The sequence below is a fragment of the Lissotriton vulgaris genome, unplaced genomic scaffold (genome assembly GCF_964263255.1).
Source record: "Lissotriton vulgaris unplaced genomic scaffold, aLisVul1.2 SCAFFOLD_1429, whole genome shotgun sequence".
Classification (NCBI taxonomy): Eukaryota; Metazoa; Chordata; class Amphibia; order Caudata; family Salamandridae; genus Lissotriton; species Lissotriton vulgaris.
The window spans coordinates 106,792-118,802 of NW_028241135.1; the positions used below are offsets into that span (position 1 = coordinate 106,792).

Below are 12,011 nucleotides of genomic sequence, written 5' to 3' on the forward strand. Positions count from 1 at the left end.
CTACTGCTGCATGCGTTTAGGGTATAGAGGTGGTTTAATGTCGCACCACTTTGTGGTGCATCACCCCTGAACAGAGAAAGTGGCAAATTCACAAAAGTAGAAAACGTTATGAAAACAGGCTTTGCAAAAAGTAGTGATTAAAAAAACAATTCATTAAAGATGAAAAGGGTCAATGTGCATGTGTTTTAAGAAACGATCCTTGGTGTGTGCGAAGATTATCCTCGATACAAATTTGTAGAATACATTAATCGGAAGAGATGGGAGTCCATGCTGAGAGCAAAACTAACAAATTGCAATTCTTTTACCATCCCTACTTGTTTTAAAAGCAGTTGCAAGAGTTCTTTACAATTTGAGAATGTCCTTTGCTTACACTCCTCCATCCGTCAAGAAACACCACAACACCTGCTTCACGGTACTAATTGTAACTGTCCAACATTCAAAACCACATGTGAAATTCAATCTAAGTCAGTGAGCATATGATAAATATCAGAATACCTCAATATATTCATATAGGAGTTGCAAACAAGCAACCACATTTTAAACGTATAGATATGTGAACAGCAAACAATGACCGGACTTAAACTCACAAGCAGTAATGGCACTTTGTTTTAAATGTCAGAATAAATGAGCCACAGGAAATGGAATCTCATACACACCATCTACATCAAAGAGAACATTTCCAGGATTATAGAATGTAACATCCTTCTGACTACACCATAGCAGTATACCTACATTCAGAACGAGTTCATCCAAAAGAAGTGTTAAAACAGATTAGATACTGACCTTGAACAATTGCAATTAGTTCTTTGTGTAGCTTCCACAAAATCCCAAGTAGACACTTTTTCTGCCGTCTCCTCATCACAAAGGCCATTTGAAGAGGAATACTTGCGCCTAAACATAAGAAATTACAGAACCACATTTAGTTTGTTTCTCATGTCCTTATTAAGCAACATAATACCAGAGCTATAAGAGCATATTCTCTGAAAACATAAAAAACTTGTTTGCTGAATGTAGACGTGACAGTATGAATTCTCTGCATGGGAGGGCACCATTTAATAGGTTTCAATTCACATCTATGATACCATCTTTTCAAAACAGAACATGAACACTTGTGCAATATTAAACAAGATTAACAGATTAATAGCAACTATTTAATTTAGACAAATTCTTACTTGTTTTGAACTCTGTTCATATTGCACTCTTGCCAAACCTTATCCACCACCTGACTGGCTAATTTTCTTGGGATCTTCCCACTGGGATGGGTTGTGGTGTCAGCCTTAAGACCATCGGATATAGAAGAGAACCGCGCCCATTTCTGGGATGACTGTGCATCAACTGCAAATTAAAAAGAAAACAAGAAAAATTATCCAGAAAATGAGCCAGGAGTGTTTCATAAGAAACGGAGTTACTTAATTATAAAAGGTATCCTTATCATTCTAGCAAAGTATAAGTAATCAATAAGAAACTAAACCGCTATTTACAAAATAAGCCGAAAGAACAATATAACAACTAACTATTGCAATCGCCATTCATATATGTCACATAATTAGTCAACGGCATCATAGAAAACCAATTGCATACCTTTCACAGAGAAAATGAGGACCATACTTATTACATGTACCTCAGACAGTGCTTGTGATCGGAAAGACTCACCTGGTACGGAGCACAAGGTGAATGTATATCTCACTGCAAGCCAGCATATGACACCTTACATGTATGACTAGCAAGACGCAGGAGGACATCAGTTCAGCAGTCATCCTCATCGAGATCCAAGACAGAGGCCAAAATATCAGATTGACAACCTGAATGTCCCGGACTTTCATATGCCATTTTAGAGGTATTGGATGATATGGCAGACCGCAATAAATGGTAGGAAATAGCAGAGCCAAACAATATGTATCACCCATTTGTCGGAGTCATTGTCTACTATCCTGGCAGAAAGTGCTGGACCCTGCTGCCCTGGTGTTCACGTGGTTTATGGGTACACCAGCCTTGGTCACAAAAGGGCCTATGTGTTTGCTAGAGAGCTGGGATCTGCTGCCTGTCCAGACCGGCCCTACACTGGCCAGACTGTTTAATTTTCGAGACCGGGACGTAATATTGCAGAGTGCCAGGGTGGTGCCTCTACTCAAGTATGAAAATGCAGTCATATCCTTTTTCCCCTGTCTTCACCCAAGCTGTACAAAAACAGAGGCGATCCTTTCTGGTTGTCAAGAAGAAACTCCGAGATAAGGGACTGAAGTAGGCGATGCTGTTCCCGACGCGTCTCCGGGTCGAGACAGATAGCAGGCCTGGTTTTTTGATCATCCAGAAGCGGTGGCGGACTGGCTGGAGAGATGCAAAGGAACACAATGCTCGCTTACATTTCGCACTGTTTCGAACTCACACTGTGACAGTTCCAGACTTGGTGAGCTATGGATTTTGCTTCGCCCCAATGGTCAGAACTGAGTTATGAGGTGGTGGGGTGGCAACTAAAGGGGCGCTGGAGAACTGCAGCTTGCGGTGTTGGCTCATGTCTCCTGTCACTATTGACATTCGTGTCTGCCCAGTTTGGGGAATTAGATATTGCTTTGGGAAGAAAGAAGGTAGCATCTTCACCCACATTTAGCTACTGTTAGTTAATAAGTTGGGCAAAAGGCACTCTGCAAGTTGATTTCATGGGCAGTTTCAAGCCCAGAGTGCAGGGAGGCAGGTGGTTGGGTTGGGGTTTATTTGTTTCAGTTAAATCGGCAACAACTGTTCTAATGCACATGAAGGTATGCTTACAAATGAGTTCTCATGGGTACACACTGGGATAAGAGTATAAAGCTACTCAGCTGGAACATAAATGGGCTGGGAGATAAGGTGAAACGTAGGTTAGTCCTTTCATATCTCAAACGACACTCCCCAGATGTGGTGCTCTTTCAGGAGTCTCACCTGGTAGGTAGCACCTGTAAAGCGCTCAACTGATGGGGGTATAGGCTTATGGCTCAGACTCCCCTGAAGACGTAATTGAAACCGGTCTCTTGCTAAAAAACTCCTTCCCCTTCTCCATACAAGCTACACACTTCGATGAGTGGGGCAGATATATCGCTATCAAGGGGTAGTGGAAGGGAAACACTAAATTTAAAATCAGTCTATGCCCCACCCGGACTACAGAGCCAAACATTTGTAGATGTAGGAGCTCTCCTGCTCTCGCTTCCGGAGGGTCTCCTGCAGATGGGTGGGGATTTCAACGTAGTAGTCTCCGGCTCCTTGGATCGCTACCCCTCCCTCCCGCCCCCGCAACATAGCTTCTTGACTTCCTGGAGGCCCTCAACCTCACAGATGTGTAGAGGGCGTTCCAACCAGACTGAGTGCCGCACACCACCTTCACGGAGGCACATAATAGCCTTTCTCGACTTGACTACTTCCTTAACTACTTCCTTATTCGGGCCTCTTAACTCACCCATGTCCAGGAAGTTAAACACCTGGCGCGGGGCATCTCTGATCATTCCCCTGTGTGGGTTAGGTTGGTCCTGGGGCATATACATTTGGGAAGTGTACCACCTATCAGTCCATGGTTTTTACGGAACCTGGTGGTTCCAAAGGAGATATTGCAAGCCCTAGACCACTACTTTCAAGAAAACCAGGGTTTGGTCGAATCCCGCAAATATTATGGGAGGCATTTAAGTTGGTGATCAGGGGACAAGCTCTAGCCCAGATTGCTGGAGTCAAGAAAGAAAAACAGAAACTAGTAACTGTAGAGGACGAAATCCTCCTGGTGGAGGAGAGTCTCAAGAATAAGTGTCTCAGGAAACGCTGCATATCCTACAATTGAAGAGGGACGAGTATAAGGGTACCACCACTGACCGGGTCAGAACATGGGGAAGGGAGAGCGATGGCAGAGTGTATAAGAGGGGAAACAAGGCTGGGAAGCTACTCGCCTGGCTGGACAAAAAAGGTCTGACAGACTTGTTCCAGAGCGGATACACAGAAGGCATGAAAATCACAAATCCCTAAAACAAAATCGCCAGTGAATTTGTCGTACACTATAGCGCTGTATATCAATAAGGTAAGACCTTGCTCGATGAGGATTCCCTAGACCTACTTCGAGACATCAGCCTCCCTACTCTTTCTTAGGAGGATAAGAGCTTCCTGGAGTGCTAAATCACCAATGATGAAATCGCACAGGCGATCAGGGACCTCCAGTCAGGGAAAGCGATCAGGGACCTCCAGTCAGGGAAAGCACTGGGCCTGAATGGCCTACCGATTTAACTGTATAAACTACGCCCAGATAAACTAGCCCAGCATTTTTTAGAGCAATGTTTGAGGAGGGAGGGGTCCCTGACGCTAGACCACCGGCTCGCGTCTCTGGTTGTGATCAATAAAGAAGGTAAACCTAGAAACAAATGTTCCTCCTACAGACCCATTTCCTCGCTTAATGCCGAACCTTGCTTCTCTGAGAAAGGAAATTGCATTTTCTGATAAAACAAAGTAACCACATTGTATACCCTCAGGAGCTATGCTGTTAAACTGAAACTCTTGTTGACTAACTTTTTCCCCGTTAGATCTTGCCTCTAACTTCAGAATGTCACCATTCACAATTTCGATTAGGTCTGAGTACCAGCTTTGGCTCGCCCTATGAGGGGCAATGAGTATTATTGTCATGTTGGAATGTTTACATTTGTTGATTACCCTGTGCAACATAGGTGTTGGAGGAGGGGGAGGTTGGCATATCCTGACATTTTGCGTGCGCCATAGCAGTTGAATATCTGCTTGAGTACTGATGGATTGCATTCCCACTCATACGAGGATGAGCCTCGTCTGCTTCAACATTGTCTTTTCCAGGTAGATGAATTGCTGTTAAGTTTATTTGTCTCTGATGTGCCCATTTCCAGAATTACCATGCTAATTTTGATAGAGCACAGCATTGTGTTCCTCCCAGTTTGTCGAGGTAAAATAACTGTTGTGTTATCCATTTGCACTAATATTTATTTTACCCCAAACTTCTTTCTGAAATGTTTTTAAAGCTGGGTACTCAGTCTTTAGCGTCAGAATGTTTACTACTTCCTGATTCTTCCTCGGACCTGGACAAGCTGTGAAACGCTCTCCCCCTTCCTTTTACGTTCAGAACCGAACCTACTGCCCTGCCGAAAACTTTTGAAAACAAGGTTCTTTCATAACCCCACCTACTAAGCTGCTGTGATCTAACTGGTACCTCCGCCAGCGCTGGGTCACCTAAGGGTAGCCATGCGCTATACAAATATTCCTAACATAACCTGGAGTGTGCCCAGATGTGCTCCCCATCTCATATGTGGGCAACTGTAGTAATGGTTACTGTTTAAGTTGGTTACAAGAAAGGTCTTGCCACTGTTGTAGGAAGTTGGCTCTGTATTTACTATACTAAAGTAAGGTATAGCGTGCACAGTGTCCAGTAGAACCCGAAGGTAGGCAGAGGTAAAATGCAAATGCTACTTACCAGTATGCATCTGTTCTTGGCATGTAGGGCTGCTGACATTCATATCTGTGCATAGATCGCCGCCTAGTGTTGGGTCCGGATGATTGCACATTGTTGTCCTGGAAGAGTCTTCGAAGTATCACGAGATAGGTGGCTCCTCCCCTGGACTACAGTGCGCATGGGCATCGCCTCCATCCCCAGATTGTTTTTAGCCATTGGCAGAGATGGAGTGAAGTATGTGAGTGATGCCCATGCTAAGAGCATATAAATATATGTAAATGAATACTGCAGCTGCTACAGGCGCCGGGGAGGAGGGTGGGCGATATGAATGTCAGCAGCCCTACATGCCAAGAACAGATGCATACTGGTAAGTAGCATTTGCAGTTCGAGGCATGTGGGCTGCTGAATTCATATCTGTGCATAGAATACATAGCAGTCCCTCCATTAGCGGCGGCCGCCCGTGCCAGCTGCAGCAGTTTGAAAAAGTGTTTTGAGAACAGCCTGTCCAACAGCTGCCTGCTGTTTAGAGTGCACGTCTACACAGTAATGTTTAGTGAAAGTATGTGTGGTAGACCATGTGGCTGCTCTACAAATATCTTCTAAGGGAATGTTGCCTAGGAAAGCCATAGAGGCCCCCAACTTTCTGGTGGAGTGGGCTCTTGGTGGAATTGTGAGAGTGCGTTTAGCTTTAGCGTAACAGATCTGAATGCATTTCACGATCCACCTAGCAATCCCAGCTTTGGAGATAGCGTTTCCCTTGTGGTGTGAGGCAAATGCAACGAAAAGTTGCTTGGTCTTACGAAAATCTTTTGTCCTGTCAATGTAGTACATCAAGGCTCTTTTAACATCAAGGGTGTGGAGCATCCGCTCCGCCAGTGACTCTGGATTTTGAAAAAACACTGGCAACTCAATTGTCTGGTTTATGTGGAATTGAGATACAACCTTGGGTAAGAATTTAGGGTTAGTGCGGAGCACCACCCTGTTAGCGTGTACTTGGAAGAAAGGTTCTTGGATGGTGAGCGCCTGCAACTCGCTAACCCTCCGTAGCGATGTAATTGCTACTAAGAAAGCAACGTTCCAAGTCAGAAACTGAAGCTCACAAGAGTGCAGTGGCTCAAAGGGAGGACCCATCAGCCTTGTAAGAACCACATTGAGGTTCCATTCCGGAGCTGGTGGTGTCCTTGGTGGAATGACCCTTTTGAGTCCTTCCAGAAAAGCCTTGATAGCAGGGACCTTAAAAAGTGATAGGTGCTGCCTATTCTGGAGGTATGCTGCCATTGCAGACAAGTGAATGCGGATGGAAGAATACGCCAAATTGCATTGGTACAAGTGGAACAGGTAACAAATGATGTTCTGAATGGAAGCATCCAGCGGGTCAATGTTGTGGTTTGCACAATAAATGACGAACCGCTTCCATTTAGCCGCATAACAAGCTCGAGTAGTGGGCTTCCTTGCCTCCCGAATGATGTCCATGCAATCGGGGGGAAGATTGAGGTAGCCAAACTCTAGGACTTCAGGAGCCAGATCGCCAGGTTGAGCTGTTGCGGATCTGGGTGCTGAATGTCGCCATGGCTCTGCGTCAGAAGGCTGGGAGTGATATGAAGCCTTTGATGCGGTACCACGGAGAGTTCCAGAAACGTGGTGTACCACGGTTGGCGAGCCCACGTTGGAGCAACCAGGATGAGAGTCATCGAGTGCTGTCTGAGTTTGCGTGCCACCAGCGGTATCAGAGGTGCTGGGGGAAAAGCGTACGCAAATCTGCCTGACCAGATCATCCACATCGAATTGCCCTGCGATTGCGGGTGTGGGAACCTGGCGGCGAAGCTTTGGCATTTTGCGTTCTCCTTTGTGGTGAACAGGTCTATCTCTGGATGACCCCACTTTTGGAAGTACGGTTGGAGTACTGATGGATGTATCTCCCACTCGTGCATTTGGTGGCTGTGCCTGCTGAGCAGGTCCGCCATCTGGTTGTCTTTGCCTGGGAGATGCTCCGCCATGAGAAAGATGTTCCTCTGAATGGCCCACTTCCACATGCTCTGAGCCAGATGAGACAGCTGCGGAGAGTGTGTGCCCCCCTGTTTCTGAATGTAGTACATGGCCGTCATGTTGTCCGTCCGGATCAACACGACCTTGTTGCACAGATGTACTTTGAATGCCTTCAAGGCCATGAAGATTGCCATCAGTTCCAAAACGTTGATGTGCATCTTCCTCTGCTGTAGTGTCCATAGTCCCTGCACCGTGTAATGGAGTACATGCGCTCCCCATCCTTGGAGAGAAGCGTCCGTTGTCAGGATAATCTGTGGCACAGGCTCCTGGAACGGTCGGCCTTTGCAAAGGTTTTGTGGATTCCACCAATGCAGAGAGTTGTACGCCCGACCGCTCACCAACACTAGGTCTGTCAGTTGCCCATGAGCCTGAGTCCACTGACGTGCCAGGCACTCCTGAAGCGGACGCATATGTAGTCTCGCGTGCGGGACGATGGAGATGCAGGAGGCCATCATGCCTATCAACTGCATGAACACCTTCGCTGGAAGCGAGTGCTGAGGTCTGAATCGTTGGATCAGCGTTTGGATACTGGTGATTCTCACTGAGTTTGGCTGCGCAGTGGCTGCCAGAGTGTTTGTCGCGCCCAGATACTGCCGTATATGGGCGGGTTGGAGATGGGATTTTGGATAGTTCAGCGAGAATCCCAGATCGTGCAGGAGATGAATGGTGCGGGACATGTGGTCGGCGCACTGCTGTTCTGACTTTGCCTGAATGAGCCAGTCGTCCAGATAGGGGTAGACGTGGACGTTCTGGCGTCGTAGATGTGCTGCCACAGTCGCCAGACACTTTGTAAAGACTCTTGGCGCTGTGGTGACCCCGAAAGGCAGAACCCTGAATTGGTAGTGCTGGTCCTGAATCGTGAATCTGAGATACTGCCTGTGGGAAGGATGCAGGGGGATATGAAAGTATGCATCCTTGAGATCCAGCGTAGCCAGGAAGTCCCCCTGTCCCCCCCGCTTACGTGCGTTGGATTCCACCAAAGAGTCCAGCGGCAAGTGTCCCTTGATGTAGGTTGGATCCGAGGGCGCTGCCTTGTATTTTTTGTCAATGCGAGGATTGATGACTCGCGCCCGAGTGGGCTCCCTGAAAACCTCAGGCGCGTGCTTCAGCACTCCCTTAAGCATAGGCAATGTCTTGACTGACTTTTCAGCCACTGAGAAAGTGTCAAACAAAAAATCGACATCCACAGGATCTGAATGTAGGTCGACATCATGATTAGCTGCAGCTCTCTCAATCAAAGCGTTGAAGGCTGCAGAGTCCTCTGTTGGAGAAGTCTTTGCTGCAAAAAGCTGCGGTTCATGAACGGACTGGGGGTCCTCAGGGTCGCCTCCGGCAGACCAGGGTTCATGTACCTCCTCTGGATCCGAGTAGGCTGGGTAGTTGTACTCGTCCTCTTCATCTCCGTCACCTTCTCCAGCGTTAGAATGCGTTGGTGAAAGTTCCAAATTATGTGGAGATGCAGGCTCTATAGGGGCAGAAGTACCCGCAGAGTCCTTCTTGTTTTTGAGTGGAATACGATAATGCTCCAACACCGGCTCCGTGGTGATCTTCCTTTTGAGGAGAGAGAGCTTCCCGGTGTTGGCGTCGATAACCACCTCTCGACGCTCCTCATCAGAGAGTGGCTGTAGCCGAGGCTTCGGCCCCACCGATGACGCCTTGGGCGTCCACACCACCTTCAAAGGCACCCCGGCCCCGTGCTTCGGAGCGAAAGCCTTCGGCGTAGTCTTCGGCGGCAGCGTGAAGCGGATAGGCGTTTGCACCTTTGCCGGCTTCGGAGTATGCTTCGGCACCACATCCTTCGGTTCGGGAACCACGGCGTCCTTTCGAATCCGCTGCAGGGACTCCAAGACATTTTTTGTTAAGGCCGGTGACGGCTGGACCGGCTCGAGCGATTTCCCCGAGTCCGGTGTTGGGTTGGCGGAAGGCACGGTCTTCGGAGCCGACACATCACCATCCTTGGCCTTGACGGCCGGAGTCGACGCAGCCTGTGCTTCGGCGCCGTCCTGACGCTTCTTTGGAGCCTTTTTCGGGTCATCGACCTCGACCACCTTCGGCGCGGCCGCGTCGGTCGTCTTCGCCTTCGGCTTTGACACCGGGTTCTTCGGGTCGGCCATCTTGGCGCGGCTCTTGCTGTCGGCCATTTTGAATTTCTTGGACGCTGAGGCCTCTGGGGCCTTCTGTCCCACCAGTGCTACTTTCACTTTCGGTTTCGAAACAGTTGGTGTGGACCCCGATTGTTTCACTTTAGTTTTCTTCAACGGGAGTGGCACATCTGAAATGTCCGTGGCCGGGACCGTAGGCGAGGCCGTGGGACGATTAGTAAAGTCTTGGGTAAGGCCCGAAGGCGATCCCTCGACCTGAGGCGTATAGTTGGGGTTGACCCCTGAGTCAGGTTGAGGATGCTCCTCCTCTGAGCTATCCTCCACGGTGGCAATGGCCCCATCGTCGTCCTCTACCTCACCGACTACTTCATCAAACTCCTCGTCTACCGCGTCGTAGTTTTCTTCCTCCGACGCCGGGCTAGAGTCCGAAACTTGAAAGACATTGTCGTCTCCAACGTCTTCTTCGAAGATGTTGTCTGGCGGGGGCGCTGACAACTGGGCCTGGAGTCTAGCGGCCCGACGAAGCTTGAGAGTCTTCTTACACCGGAACTTCGAGCAGGCCATACACCTGGCCTCATCATGGTCCGGCGACAGACATTTGTTGCGCACTGGGTGCACGTCGAGGTGTGAATACTTGGAGGTGCACACTGGGCACCTCTTAAACGGAGTTCGTTCCATGTCTGGAGCGTCGTGTAGGCCCGTCCGCGCCGACAGCACGCGGAAGGGTAGCAAGAGTTCGGAGCTGAAAAGAAGATAAACCCGAACGAAGAACGATACCGACGCCCAGCCTAAAGACCTTTTGGTCTCAAGTTAGAAAAGTTAACAACTATCGATTCCGACAGAGGGAACCGAAACACATCCGAACCCAATGGCGGAAAAAAACAATCTGGGGATGGAGGCGATGCCCATGCGCACTGTAGTCCAGGGGAGGAGCCACCTATCTCGTGATACTTCGAAGACTCTTCCAGGACAACAATGTGCAATCATCCGGACCCAACACCAGGCGGCGATCTATGCACAGATATGAATTCAGCAGCCCACATGCCTCGAACTTAGATAATACCTTCCACTATTTGTGTTAGTGTGGGCAAGCAGTAAGGCTTCATCAGAGGGTAGTGTTATCATTTCTTGCCTGAGTGTGTACAATAAATGCTTGTCACACACTCAAAAGACTTAACTCGGACCAATTGGTTTGTATAAAAATATTAGATATTTTATTTCTAGAACCAAGCCAGGCCTGGTGCAGATTAGTGAAATAATACTTTGCAGGTATATTGCAGTTTAATACAATGGAAATGCAGTTGGTTTGTTTTCAGGTAAGTCAGTCAAAATTACGTTAGTTACTTTTGAGATTACTTTTTACGTACTTTTCAGATCACCGAGTTACTTTTCCTACTCTGTGATCTGCCTAGATTAATACACTGGAGCATTTCCTAGAGAAAAGAAAGTAATTCAGTTTTTGTAGGTTTGCAGTTTTAGGGTTTCATACAAACCAACTCCACCCTTAGAATATTGTTCACAGAAAAGCAGTCAATGCAGTCCTATGGTTGGTAATGGGTGATAGAGGGCCTCTGGTTGGTGGCTGCTCACAAGCAGGCTACAAGGTTGAGGGAGAAAAGCTCCTGATGTTAGGCTCAGGGCAAAGAGGGATAAGATTTAGCACACAAGATGCACACACAGAGAACAGGGACGGGCAAGTGCAGGGTGCTGTTATGGCATCGGGTGCCCTGTTGATTTCAAGGGGTATTCTCCAGTTGCAGAAAACACTGCAGGCTCTGGGACGAAGATCTTCTGGAGGCGACCACCAGTTGGAGAGTTAAGTTGGGATATCTTGGGATTCCAGGCCTCGTCAATTGGGCTACCCAAAGCCGCGGGTCGTCTGGTGCAGGGGTGTCTTGGTGCCTTGTTTCTCTTACCAGCTCTGGTCGCAGTCAGGGGAATCCTCCAGAAAGTGGCTGCAGGAGTCTGTTGGAGAATTAAGGCGGGTCAGGGATCACTGTTAGGAATGGGGGTCTATAGTTGGCAGTGGCTGGTCACAGTACAAGTAGGGACCCTTTTTCCTATGTCAGAGTAAGAGGGCTACACCCTTTGATAACCCCTGCTCAACCCTGTGGTAAAGTAGCACGAGCAGCTAGGCTTATTTCAGAGGCAATGGGGGAGTCAGATGGGCCTGTGACTCGAGCAGGAGGCTAGCTCTCTTCTAGCCCTTGGGTAATTGCTTAGCAAAATAAAAGTCTCTCAAAAGTCCTTTTCCCTCTTCTTCCAAGTCCAAGGGGAACTACTGCAAGGTAATCCAAGAAATAGCACACAAGCACAAGGACAGTCCTCTCCTGCAGATTCCATCAGTGAAATGGACATAGGTTCTGCTTGACATCCAGGAGCAATACCAAAATCAGGGGTTTGGGCACAGATATTTATACCCCAAAAGTCTTTGTTCTCAAAAG

The 12,011-nt window shown here is 48.0% G+C and overlaps 1 protein-coding gene across 1 annotated transcript in view; it reads right to left on the minus strand.

The window, feature by feature from the left end:
* LOC147672106 (mediator of RNA polymerase II transcription subunit 13-like) overlaps window positions 1-12,011 on the minus strand; it is a 465,300-nt gene that overhangs the window by 84,520 nt on the left and 368,769 nt on the right. The window contains exons 7-8 of the mRNA XM_086948030.1: window positions 1,173-1,335; window positions 784-891 (exon numbers count right to left, since the gene is read on the minus strand). Of these exons, the coding sequence (XP_086804156.1) occupies window positions 784-891; window positions 1,173-1,335 (271 nt within the window). The remainder of the gene's footprint in view (window positions 1-783; window positions 892-1,172; window positions 1,336-12,011) is intronic.